The following is an 11,967-nucleotide window of genomic DNA, read 5'->3' as shown; positions in this document are numbered from 1 at the left end:
TTGTAGAAGCAGTCATTTGCACTATGATTCATGCCTTTACATCGGTAGCATCCACTTTGGTGTATGGGTGAGCGTCCTCTCCTTTGGTTTTCCTTAACCTTGTGGACAGGTGTGGTGACATCTTCACCTTTTCTTAACTGCTGTGCATCCCGGTGGGCAGTCTCCATGTTGACAGCAAGCTCCACGGCTCTTGCAAACGACAGGCCATCCTCTGAGAGTAACTTGCGTTGCAAAGCCTCCGAAGCAACACCGCTGACGAAGCCATCACGGAGAGCCTCGTCCAGTCTGTCCCCGAAATCACACCTTGTAGCGACTAGCGAGTTGACGTAGCTCAGCGGCAAATTCAGTAACCGTCTGGCTGTTCTTCTGCACACATTTCCGGTATCTGAAACGCTCCGATATCACCAATGGCTTGGGCTCATAGTAATTCCTCAACGTGGAAACAATTTCCGCAAAAGTCTTGTCTCTGGGCTTGGCAGGTTGCACTAAATTACGGAGAAGTCCATATGCTGATGCGCCCAAGGAGCTCAGTAAAACGGCAACTTTCTTGTCGTCGTTGACATCATGCGCCTCGAACAGCAGTTCCATGCGTTCCACATAGGCAGACCACGATTCATTCTCGGGTTTAAACTCGTCCGGTCTTTGAGAAAAGTAAGCGATCTCACCTCACTAAACTTTAGAGTATTGCCTACTACCCTAAAATGACTTTTACTCGTCGCCAGATGTTGTGTCTTGAAATGACGAGGCACACACACGCGTTTTCTATTATGTATTCGACCGTCGAGTTCCGCCATTAACAACGTGGGGAAGCGACTGAGACATTCAAGGTAACATTTCACACATGCGCAGTCGGTGGCAATACAAAGTACGGAAAGTCAATGCGTCCAAACAACATACAAATAACTATGGTGGTTAATACACCACAGCCATCGAATCTTCGAGCAATGCACCGCAAGTTTGAAAGGTGATACGACTTTGACAGTACATACCAACCAGGGGTCCGTTGACCTGCTGCATATTGCCCAAAATCTTCTGTCCCAGCAAATGAATCAGCCTCGTGACGACCTGAGGATACCTCCTCTTAATGGAGTTGAGAGCTCCTTCAGGCAGCTTAGCCAACTCAGAGTCCCTCACAGCGTGGACCGTAGTGGCTCGGTTCATGTGGGTCAGGGCCTCAACCTAGATAATTCACATTTTAACGGCAACTTGACATTGTCCACTTCAATGCTTCAATCCAAGGACCTAAAATTTTTTTTAACACCCACCACGCCAATTAGGTCCCCGCGGCCATACTCTCCTGCAAGCTCCTTCTTCCCATTATCCTTTGCAATGACAGAGCGCAAACGGCCACTGAGGACAATGAAGGTGCTGTCGGACTTGTCTCCCTGTCTACATGCAATCAGAAAAGATTTCAAATACAGTTCCTCCATCCACATTAATAATTACAATGGCATTTGTATTCTTAAGCATCATGAGAGGAACTAATGCAATTGTTTGCTCACAGAATATCATTCATCACCGTTAACTGATATTTTCTTAAATCTGTTTTAGCATCGGGTTTTGGAACACTTTGAGACACCGCTGCTAGCATCAAAAGCACAAAGGTGAGAGAGAGAGAGAGAGAGAGAGAGAGAGAGAGAGAGAGAGAGAGAGAGAGAGAGAGAGAGAGAGGGTATGCTCTATGCTTGACCATTTCTTTCCAACACTGTAAATCAAATTTGACAGGGTTATTAACAACAGTCTTCATTGTGGTGTGTCAGATTTACAAGATGTTTGCTCCCCCTTGCAGGGACGTTATATGGTGCCTGGGAAGTGCAAAACAAAATAGCAAACTGTGAAACACTTTTACATTGCATGTAACAAATTTAAACAAAAGCCTCCCAAAATTTACATTTAAGAAACAAACTAAAATAAGTCATTTCAACCGTGCGCAGTTGATAGCACGGCACAGCATCAAATTGCAAAAAATAACGCTAGGCTAATAACCGTAGCCTGTATAGTTTACCGTTCTTCCAATCCCAATGGGTCTCGCCTCCACTCTGGTCATTTCAGGAACAACATTTTCCGCATCCTGAGCATCTGGCTTGTACATTTACGGTCCAACATACATATGCCAACAACCTTCTCTTCCTCCAACTCTTGAATCCCCTCAGATAAGTTTGAAACGTTGCTTTCCGAATCAATTTCTGACTGGCTCTGTAAACTTTCCATCGTGAGGTCCGCTATTGTTGTCTTGAAGTGACGTCACCCTTCCGGGTTTGTCGCTCGTCAGGATTTCACTTCGGGAAAATGATTTATTTTGATTAATTTATGAAACAGAAATGATTTTTTTCATGCTTTATTTCATGGTTATGTTTGATTACTTGACCTGTGACATAAAAATATTTTGTTTGGAATTTTCTAAAATGACTTCACAGTTGACCTTTTAATGTCAAAGAGTTTTGGCTTTTGTTAATTTGTATTCTTAAACATACATTTGTTTCGCCTTTTTTTGATTTGTTTTCTTAAATGTAAATTTTGGGAGGCTTGTGTTAATTTGTTTTCTAAAATTTGTTTCATGCAGTGTAAAAGTGTTTGACAGTTTGGAATTTTGTTTTGTACTTGTCAGCTGCCGTAACTTTAAGATGTTCAAAATTTAAGCTTAAATGACAGCTTTTGCTAATTGTGATAGCAGAAGGCTTACTTCAACTTTAGCCAAATAGTGGTGGATGTAATTTAAAAAAAACCCTTTCAGGTACAGTGGTTACTCCAATGGACAGCTTATCATGTTATCAGGTTTCAGGATGCATGAAAGGGTTAAAAAAACATGCCCCCTCTATCCATTTGCAGATAATCAGTGCTTCTCAACTATTTTTACAGACACCAGCCAGGTCTTCAGAGACACAGACTTGTGAACATGAAACATACAGCAACAATAAATCATAAATCAAGGCTAAATAAATGATCCGAGGGCGTAATCCGCCCGTCGCTGTCTTCAAAGAGTACCTGTAGACAGCACGGCCAGCCTCCAAAGCCATCCAGTCCAAGGCGAAGTCAATCTGCCTGACAAAGGGTGACACCCTCCTCACTACAGTGTGAGCTACATTCAACACCATTCTGGGCTCCTCGCGCATTATCCTGCAAAGAAAAAAACATACATATATACTGTATTCTATTTGCAACATAAAGCTGCAGGGAGCATAGCACAGTTTATGAACATAGCAAGGAAGTGGTTTGCATACTCATAAAAGTGAGCCTTTGATATGGAGAGGAATGTGCAGTCTTTGTGAGCACGTGTGGTGAAGATAAGAGGTTCCCCGGTGAGCACAGCAAGGTGTCCCACCATCTCTCCTGGGTGGGTCACAAAAAGCAGCGTCTCGTCCTCACGGTCAATCATCCGCTGGTAAACATGGAGTAAACCTGAGATGACAAATGCCACGCTCACATCCTGTAAGTAAGGAGAAACGAAAGCGATAAGAAAACCACTCCCTGCATTTTGGTATGTTGTAAAATTGACAATACAGTTATTTTTAAGGGTATGAATTTTTTTCGGTACTACAGTCTGGATGTGAAAACCTGGTCTCCTTGGTGGGCCACGACTGAATTGGCTTTGACCTGGCGAAAAGTCACCCTACCCTCCAGCAGACCGGGGTCCTAAGAACATTTAAGAGACATAATTAGAATAAATACTATGACAATAAATGATTTTTCAACATATCAAATCTAACAGACATTATTATGAGGTTTTTTTTTCAAAAGGGAAACAATGAACCACAACTGAAAAGAGACAATTCAAACACCTTTTTACTGTATTAACAATGCAGATGCCAGTGATTATTCTTATTACTTATTTATCTCATAGTTTCAGTGTGTCAATGAATCTTTACCAAGTTTGGCTGGCAGTTACTTGGCTGTGATGGTTGAATTTCTCTCCAGGATTGACGTACATCCTCCTTCAGAGTTTTGACATATTGATTTATATTTATAAGTGAAGGATTGATGAAAAGGGTGAGAGAGGATTCCTCTGTGATCAGAATGGCTTTCATGATAATGGAGCGCTCATACAGATGGGCCAGTGGAATTTGTGTTGAAGCAATTATTTTGCCAGCTTGCCTTGTCTTGTGTGACCGTTTTGTGTTCTCTTTGCTGGTGAGAAAATTTTTTTGCGGATTTTATTTCGAAGGTGAAAATGGAATACATGAGTGACATGGTAGACCAACATCAAAATATTTTGTAATGACAATTATTTACCCCTAATTTGTTACTGCTTAACTTACAACAATCACTTAAAATTCCTCAACTTCCGAAAAAAAAAAAATGGTGTTGGAGTGATTTCTTGTAAATTATGTTCACAAGATCATCAAAATTGTCGAAAATAACACTACTGATTGCTCTGGACCATCTCAATCTATTGTCTTTCATCGTATTCATGAATTTATTCACTGTTATTTTTATTTTATATTCAGCAGTCCCAGCAAGACCACGAACAGTAAAGTTGGAGATGCTGCGACCCATGTGTGTGCTTGTGGATATTCTTATTCTGACAAGTCATTTCTTTTTCACACCACTGAATCAATTGCAACTGGACTGCTGTTGCTGTCTTAAAAGAGGTTTCACCTCTCATCCGAGAAGACTTCATCATTTCATGTGAGGGGGCAACACCCCACCACCACGATTGGTATCGTTCTTTTCGGATGCAAAACGACCATCGTGAAAATGCCTTGCAGAGAGGGCTTTTCGTTGGGTGGAAACTAATGAGTCAATTCTAAATCTTTTTTTTTTTTTTAACAAATAATATTTTTGTTAAGAAAATAGAACTTGTGATTTGGCTCACACGCATACACTTGTCTGTTCAAGTGTGATCTGATGTAGACACATCCTACATCGCCATAATATGATATGGTGGCCACTTTTTTTTTTGTCATTTGCCTTGTTGAGTGAGACTGCATTATAACATCCATCCATCCATCCATCCATTTTCTGAACCGCTTTTTCCTCACAAGGGTCATGTGGGGTGCTGGAGCCCATCCCAGCTGTCGTCGGGCAGTAGGCGAGGGAAATCCCTGAACCGGTTGCCAGCAAATCGCAGGGCACACAGAGACGAACAAGCATCCACGCTCACACTCACACCTAGTGACAATTTGGAGTGTTCATTCAGCCTGTCATGCATGTTTTTGGAATGTGGGAGGAAACTGGAGTACCCGGGGAAAACCCACGCAGGCAAGGGTAGAACATGCAAACGCCACACAGGAAGGCCGCAGCCGGGATCGAACCCAAAACCTCTGCACTGTGAGTTCAACGCACGAACCACCGGGGCGCTACATCAAAACATGTTTTAACCTATTTTTAGTCTCAAACTGCAAACACTTGTAATCCTGAGAGTCAATCACTTTGCAACATATTACAAACAACACGATAAGGTTACGTTTTGGGTTACCTGGAGCTGGATGACCTGCAGCAGGTCCTTTTTGGCAGCTTGGAAAATGGCATTGACTTTATTATGGTGGTAATTTCCTGTTCCAGCGTCACTGTAATGGTAAACTGCCGAAGGACTCTGCTGCATTGTCACAGTCTTCTTTAAAATAGACTGCAAAAAACAGACACTGAATGAATTAAAAAGTATGACGTTCAATTTTGGTATTTACTGTCTCAGTATTATTCCTGTGTTTTCTCGAGTACTTAGTCCGACAAAAGCATGCCTCTGAATGATGTAAATTGACTGGCCTCCACTCGAGGGCACACCCTGCCTCTCACCCAGAGTCAGTTGTGTAGGCTCCATGAAGCCACCGCTGACACTCATGAAGGCACATTTTCATGAGAATCTACTAACTTTTTCAACTGATTATCTTCATTTTGAGCTTGCAGCAGTCACCCAAAAGTTAAGGGGTGAAAACCATCACAACTAACATGCATCAAAAGATCGACCCCATCTTTGAAATATGGCGGTCCCCAACCAATTTTACACTTGTTGCCAACAGAGCATGCAACTTGTCTGGCTGATTAACAAGTATATTAGCGCCCGCCAGTTGTGATCTGATTAAAATCTGGACCTTGGTGAACAAAACGTTAAGCCAAGCCAAGCTGCCAAACACAAAGAAGAAGGAAGACATACTGTACAGTACCTTTACTGGACTAGAGGGCACAGCCTCCTCAACTCTAGCCCGTTCAGAAACTCTGTTGAGATCCACTGACATATCACCTGCATGGCAAACAGACACATGTAACAGAAAAGCAATTGGCTACACTTCTCCAGCACAAATATTTTCTGCAGTGTTAAGGTGTAAAGAATTAGACAAAAAGACATGCCATTTTTTCTGTTGGTTGCTCGTTGTTTTTCCTGGAATAATTCACTGTAATTTGGAAAAGCCTCGATCCGCATTGTTTTAATGACCTCTCATTGCGTAAAATGGACACAGATAAAGTTGTCAACAAGAGGTGTTGGCCAAGGAGGAACCGATTCAATTTTGTGAGGGTCCAGATAATGGTGCAGATAGTCATTTATTTCCATCAATTGAATTCCTATGGCACGAATGGAACTGTCTACCCCGTAAAATAATCATGGCACCACCCAGCTCATCGTCATCTATAAATGAGGACGCAACATGCTTACTCATCCATTTTTTTTTTCAACCTTTGGTAAAGCTGCTCGATTGACTGACACAGTCGTTATCCACTCCCCTCCAAAATAACTGGAACAGTTCCTTCATTTTTGCTGGAGAGTGAAAACATTTCCGTTTGAAAGAAGAAAGTTGAGTATGGGACATGAACAGAGATTTCCAGGTATTAATTGGATCAGATACATTCGTTTTGAAGCACCCAAGGGCAGCCCGGTGGTCAACTGGTTAGCATGTTGACCTCACGGTGCAGAAGTGCAGGGTTCTAATACTTTTGGAGGAAAATTTTAATCAGGTTATTAAAAAAATAGGTTAGGGTGCCAAAGACGTTTTCCCAGTTCTGCACATCTGTATTGTCATGTTTCCGTTCCGTTTTTGACGCGTACAAGTCTTTTTGTTCTGAAGCTTGAAGCAAACTATTCCTGTTCTCAAATAATTTGAAAAATGCATAAACAAACCCACCTTTTCAATATTTAAACGTCATTGGACTGGAAGTCGAATGAAAACTTTAGAATGCAGCAGGTCTGTTTTCCAAGAATTGATTTCAACCAACTAAAAACTGAACTGCATGTCACTATTGTAGAAAAGAATGAATGAGGCACACGGTTACCTGAAACAGCAATTGGAGTGGAGAGTGAGCGAGATTTCTTATATTTTGAACTTGAATTTTCGGAACTGATGGTCTTTTCTGTTTCAACAACAACAACAACAACACATTAGGAAATAAAATATCATACCATAAACAAAATTGCATGTTGTGTTCGCTGACCTGGGTCTGCTTTTTCAGCCCCTGACTCATCAGAGTGGGAAGCCTGCCTGCGGAGACCTCTGTGTGGATGAACCTCTCCTAAGACATTCGCCACTGACACCAAGGAGATGGCTTGGCTATCCTGAAAGATGGAAATTTCAGTCAAAACAGGACTGTATAGTGAGCCTTTGTCACTTACAGTAAATGTGAGATGAGGGGGATGTACTGTACGATAACATGATTATAATGAAGTGAATAATGAACTATGATAGCAGTGAATATTCTAATTCAACCAGGACTGTCACGGTTGATTTTTTTGGGACCAACAGGTGGCTCTGTAGGGTTCCTCCTACAGTGGCACACCTGTTGGTCATCATGTCATTAGTAGGTTTTCTGTTAAAAGGACTCCCGGCCCGACCACTCGGTGTCGGGTCATTGTTGCTGTTTCTGACACTACTTCTGTTGGTTCGTGTTTATCACGTCATATTTTATTTACGTATTTATTTTTGCTTATGCCTTGGGTTTTGTTGTTACTTTGAATTGTTGTTGTTTTCAGGACTTTGCTTGTTTTGGATTTGGTTTTCTCAGTGTTTGATTAATACATTTTGTCAAGCCCACCCTGCTCCTCCCTCTTGCCTGCTTTTTGGGGTCTTCCATCACCACGCTTGCGACAAGGACATTGTTTTGAATGGATAACAACTGGACTGTACAGGTTGCATGAGAACATTGGATGGGCAATTTTAATGATGGAGGGGGCCACAATTTTTCCATCTGTGCTACGGGGGGGGCACATAGGACCACACACTTGCAAACAAGATGTTTGACGAAAAATGGACAAAATATGTGTAAACGAGCAATCATCTTCATGATTGCATGATCCACGGTTCAACAACAAAAGATTACATAGGACCACACACTTGCAAACAAGATGTTTGACAAAAAATGGACAAAATATGTGCAAACGAGCAATCATCTTCATTATTGCATGATCCACGGTTCAACAACAAAATATATATATTTTTTTTTTAGCAGTGCAAAGGGCTCTCTGACATAAAAATTAACAGTAAAGGAAGGCACAAAACTACTGAACAGCAAACCAACATTTATTCTAAGAACTCATCTCGAGCATTTTTGCACACACACATAAATGTAATAAAATTGTTTTTGTCCTACATGTCATTCTAAATCAGCAAAACTAAAAAAAAAAAATAAAAAAAAAACGTTTAAAAAAAATGGCGAAAGGTGGCGTTACAACTGAAAACTATACAGTGGAACCCCACTATGCGCGGGAGATAGGAATCGGGTCGGCCCGTGAATAGCGAAAAGTTGTGTATAATTGCCAGCCATTGATATGAGGGTGCTACAATTGGAAAATAACCTGGCCTTTTTAACAGACGTGATTCCTTTAAATATCATGACAGGACGGCGACAGAGCTGAACCAAAAAAAAATCAGGATTCACCAATTTTCCTGCTCAAGCGCAGCAATAGTGTCCACGATTATTGAGCCCTGAATGCAAAATTTACAGCCGAACATTAAAGAGAAAACATTCATTCAATCAAAATCATCATCACGTGGACTGTCATCCAAAACGAATGAAAACATCTAAAAAAAAAAAAAAAAAAACACTCGCTTATTTATCTAAAAAAGTTAAACACGAGGTTACAATCAAGCAAACAAACTTCATGGAAATGAAAATAACATAATTGTGACAAGAGTCTGGTGAGCAGTTGGGTAACGTACCGTGTTGAAGAGCTCTGTGGTGAGGCCGAGATAGTTGTGTAAGGCAAGGAAGGTCACTCTCTGGAGACGCACCATGATGATCTGCACATGACCGAGGAGCATGTGTAACATCTGTTGCCAGAGTCTGCCAATGTATTGCTTGTAAATCACGGAAATACTTCATATGACATTGCTCTCTTTACCTGGATGACACGGACCAGAGTTTCAGGATATTTGTCAAAGACTGACTGAAATGCTACCGCTGGAAGACGCAGGATAGCGGAGGGGACAGCAGCCCTCGCAGATACTGTCTTGTATGGAGCTGGGTAGCCCTTAAATTGACAAAGAAACAACTGTGTTGAGAAAGACATGCTTTGAATACAAGTTAAACTATCCAGAATAATTTGTAAATATGTCATGTTTTTGGGCTCGTTTTTATGAAACAGCAATATGCTAATATCCCACTGAAGACGTTCTAGATATACCTGTAAATGTCAAATATATAAACATCCATCTTTGCTCTTTGATGTTGGAAAACAAATATGGTTACATTCCAAAACCCACACGGCCTCCTGGATGTAGTGCAACAGTGTTCTTAGTCATCGAGTCATGGTAATCCGCCGAGGTTGAATCGAGGCCACTGGTCTGTTTGTTTGTTTCACCTTTAATACAAAGGCTTCTCCAATTATACATTTTTAAGTTTGGAGTATTCCTATCTATTTGGGGTTCAACGATACGTGTATTCATATAAAATCTTTCAATATTCAAAATCGATCCGAGAAGACAATCTGTGAAGCTGGGGAGCCCTGCTCAGTGCCAAATTGGACAATATATCCCGCAACGTACGTACTTAGGAAGTATCAATGGTGAATCTCCATGAGTTATCGCAGGTATGGGAGGCTTTATTCATCAACGCATGAGTCACTAATCAAACGTTGGCTGTGTCAGGCTTTATGTGACATCATCACTGGCTCACCCTTGGGTTGAAGCTGGCTTTTCTAACGATCATAAGCCCCCAACGCATTGAAAAATGTCTTGCATGGCTTGGTAACTTGTTGCTTTCTGCGCGGTTGTACTAACAAACAGAAGAAGTTGAATCTGTGACGACAAGAGCAATGTTGTGAAGTAGCTCCCCGAACAAGGACAAGAGAATGTTGTCGTGATAAACGGTTTTCAGCGCCTTCCCAGGGATGAGGATCACAGAAAAAAAATAGTTTGAGAGTCTTCGTTTGAAAACCGTGCTCCTTTACATTTTGTGGGCAAAGAAAGTAAGTACATAAAGTACAAGTATATTGAACTTTGTGCAAATATACTTGCACTGTCAAGATGATTAGCCAGGTGCCAAATGTCACAAGAAATTCAGGTATGTTTTTTATGTGTCGAAATATTTGTCGAACTTTGACACTTAAGTATCCAATCAAACCCAACTCGGAATTTTGTGTGTTGTTGCACCCAAACGGTTCATGACTGGCTGGGTGTGTCCCCTGGAGGTGGTCCCTTCAACAATCAAGAACAGTCCAGTTGCCTCAAATCAAGCTTTATGAGCAGCGTTAGGTTTGCTCCACGAAATAAAGTCTGCTAAATAATATACAAAACTAACAAGATTGCATTACCTATATGTTAAAATACAGCATAGTACCTAGAATTAAGACACAGCTGGACTGAGACTTACAGTGATAACATCTAAAATACTGAGCAAACTGTGGACGCTGTCTCCTTGTAGAACCTCCTTCACCACAGCATCTGTACCGTCCTGCAGCAAAAGCACACAAATCATATTGTCATATCACACTGATTCACAAAAACTGTTATGGGCCAAGCAAACAAAATATTCGACTCTCCTGTGGTCTTACATTCTCGCGGATGCACAGCTCGAGGCGGCCATCTTGTACAACATATATACTGTCATCTGTATCACCTGGGCGGAATAGAGCCTCTCCCTGATGCAGCTGGATCAGGACCATGTGACGGCATAGCTCAAGGAAGAGTGGCTTCTCAAAGTGGCCAAGAACCCTACAGAAAACGTGCATTAACTTTTCTTGTGATTATATGCAATAGTCATTATATACAGCATACATGCATCTATGTGTATGTATATACATGTGTATAGACCGGGGGTCGGCAACACGAGGCTCCAGAGCCGCATGCAGCTCTTTAGCGACATCTAGTGGCTCCCTGGAGCTTTATAAAAAAATGTTTGAAAATGGAAAAAGATTTTGATAGTAGGCTAATATAGCTCAAATAGATATAGATACACGTTGCAGCTCCTAAAAAGGAGAGAGCTGTGGTGTTGGATTTTTAGTACATTTTATTTATGCTTTTAACATTCTCGACACAGACACGTCTACTTCCGACTCCGTGCCTCTCTCTTCTCTTCAACTCGAGAGGCGTTCAAAGACAGCCTCCGAAAAACGGAAATCTATGATCACTTCACTGACACTAATACAAGTGAAAATAATGCACCAAAACAAAAAATAAAGCGAAGAAATTACAAAATAAATTCTATGGGGGCGTTTGTGAACACACAACAAAGGAATGAATAACAAACAATTCTGAGACAGTAGAGTCTCCTACATACATACAGCATGTGTTTCCTTCATTGTAGGTTTTATAGAAGGCTTTTATTTTTTTGCGGCTCCAGACATACTTGTTTTTTGTTTTTTTTTGTCCTATATGGCTCTTTCAACATTTTGGGTTGCTGACCCCTGGTATAGACAGGCAGACAGACAGACAGACAGAGACAGAGACAGAGAGAGAGAGAGAGAGAGAGAGAGAGAGAGAGAGAGAGAGAGAGAGAGAGAGAGAGAGAGAGAGAGAGAGAGAGAGAGGCAGGCTCAGTTCAGTGGTCATTGGTTCAATTCTGGGCTGCGGCCTGACTGTGTGGAGTTTGCATGTTCTCCCCGTG

General features: G+C 41.4%; 1 protein-coding gene across 1 annotated transcript in view; it reads right to left on the bottom strand.

The window, feature by feature from the left end:
* pnpla7b (patatin-like phospholipase domain containing 7b) overlaps positions 1–11,967 on the bottom strand; it is a 55,569-nt gene that overhangs the window by 35,540 nt on the left and 8,062 nt on the right. The window contains exons 7-19 of the mRNA XM_019860962.1: positions 10,916–11,075; positions 10,735–10,815; positions 9,266–9,394; positions 9,084–9,164; positions 7,363–7,483; positions 7,204–7,281; positions 6,102–6,178; positions 5,417–5,566; positions 3,556–3,633; positions 3,222–3,427; positions 2,986–3,117; positions 1,266–1,389; positions 990–1,179 (exon numbers count right to left, since the gene is read on the bottom strand). Of these exons, the coding sequence (XP_019716521.1) occupies positions 990–1,179; positions 1,266–1,389; positions 2,986–3,117; positions 3,222–3,427; positions 3,556–3,633; positions 5,417–5,566; positions 6,102–6,178; positions 7,204–7,281; positions 7,363–7,483; positions 9,084–9,164; positions 9,266–9,394; positions 10,735–10,815; positions 10,916–11,075 (1,607 nt within the window). The remainder of the gene's footprint in view (positions 1–989; positions 1,180–1,265; positions 1,390–2,985; positions 3,118–3,221; positions 3,428–3,555; positions 3,634–5,416; positions 5,567–6,101; positions 6,179–7,203; positions 7,282–7,362; positions 7,484–9,083; positions 9,165–9,265; positions 9,395–10,734; positions 10,816–10,915; positions 11,076–11,967) is intronic.

This window comes from Hippocampus comes, unplaced genomic scaffold (genome assembly GCF_001891065.2).
Source record: "Hippocampus comes isolate QL1 unplaced genomic scaffold, H_comes_QL1_v1.1 scaffold130, whole genome shotgun sequence".
Lineage (NCBI taxonomy): Eukaryota > Metazoa > Chordata > Actinopteri > Syngnathiformes > Syngnathidae > Hippocampus > Hippocampus comes.
This window is presented reverse-complemented; position numbering and strand designations above follow the sequence as displayed.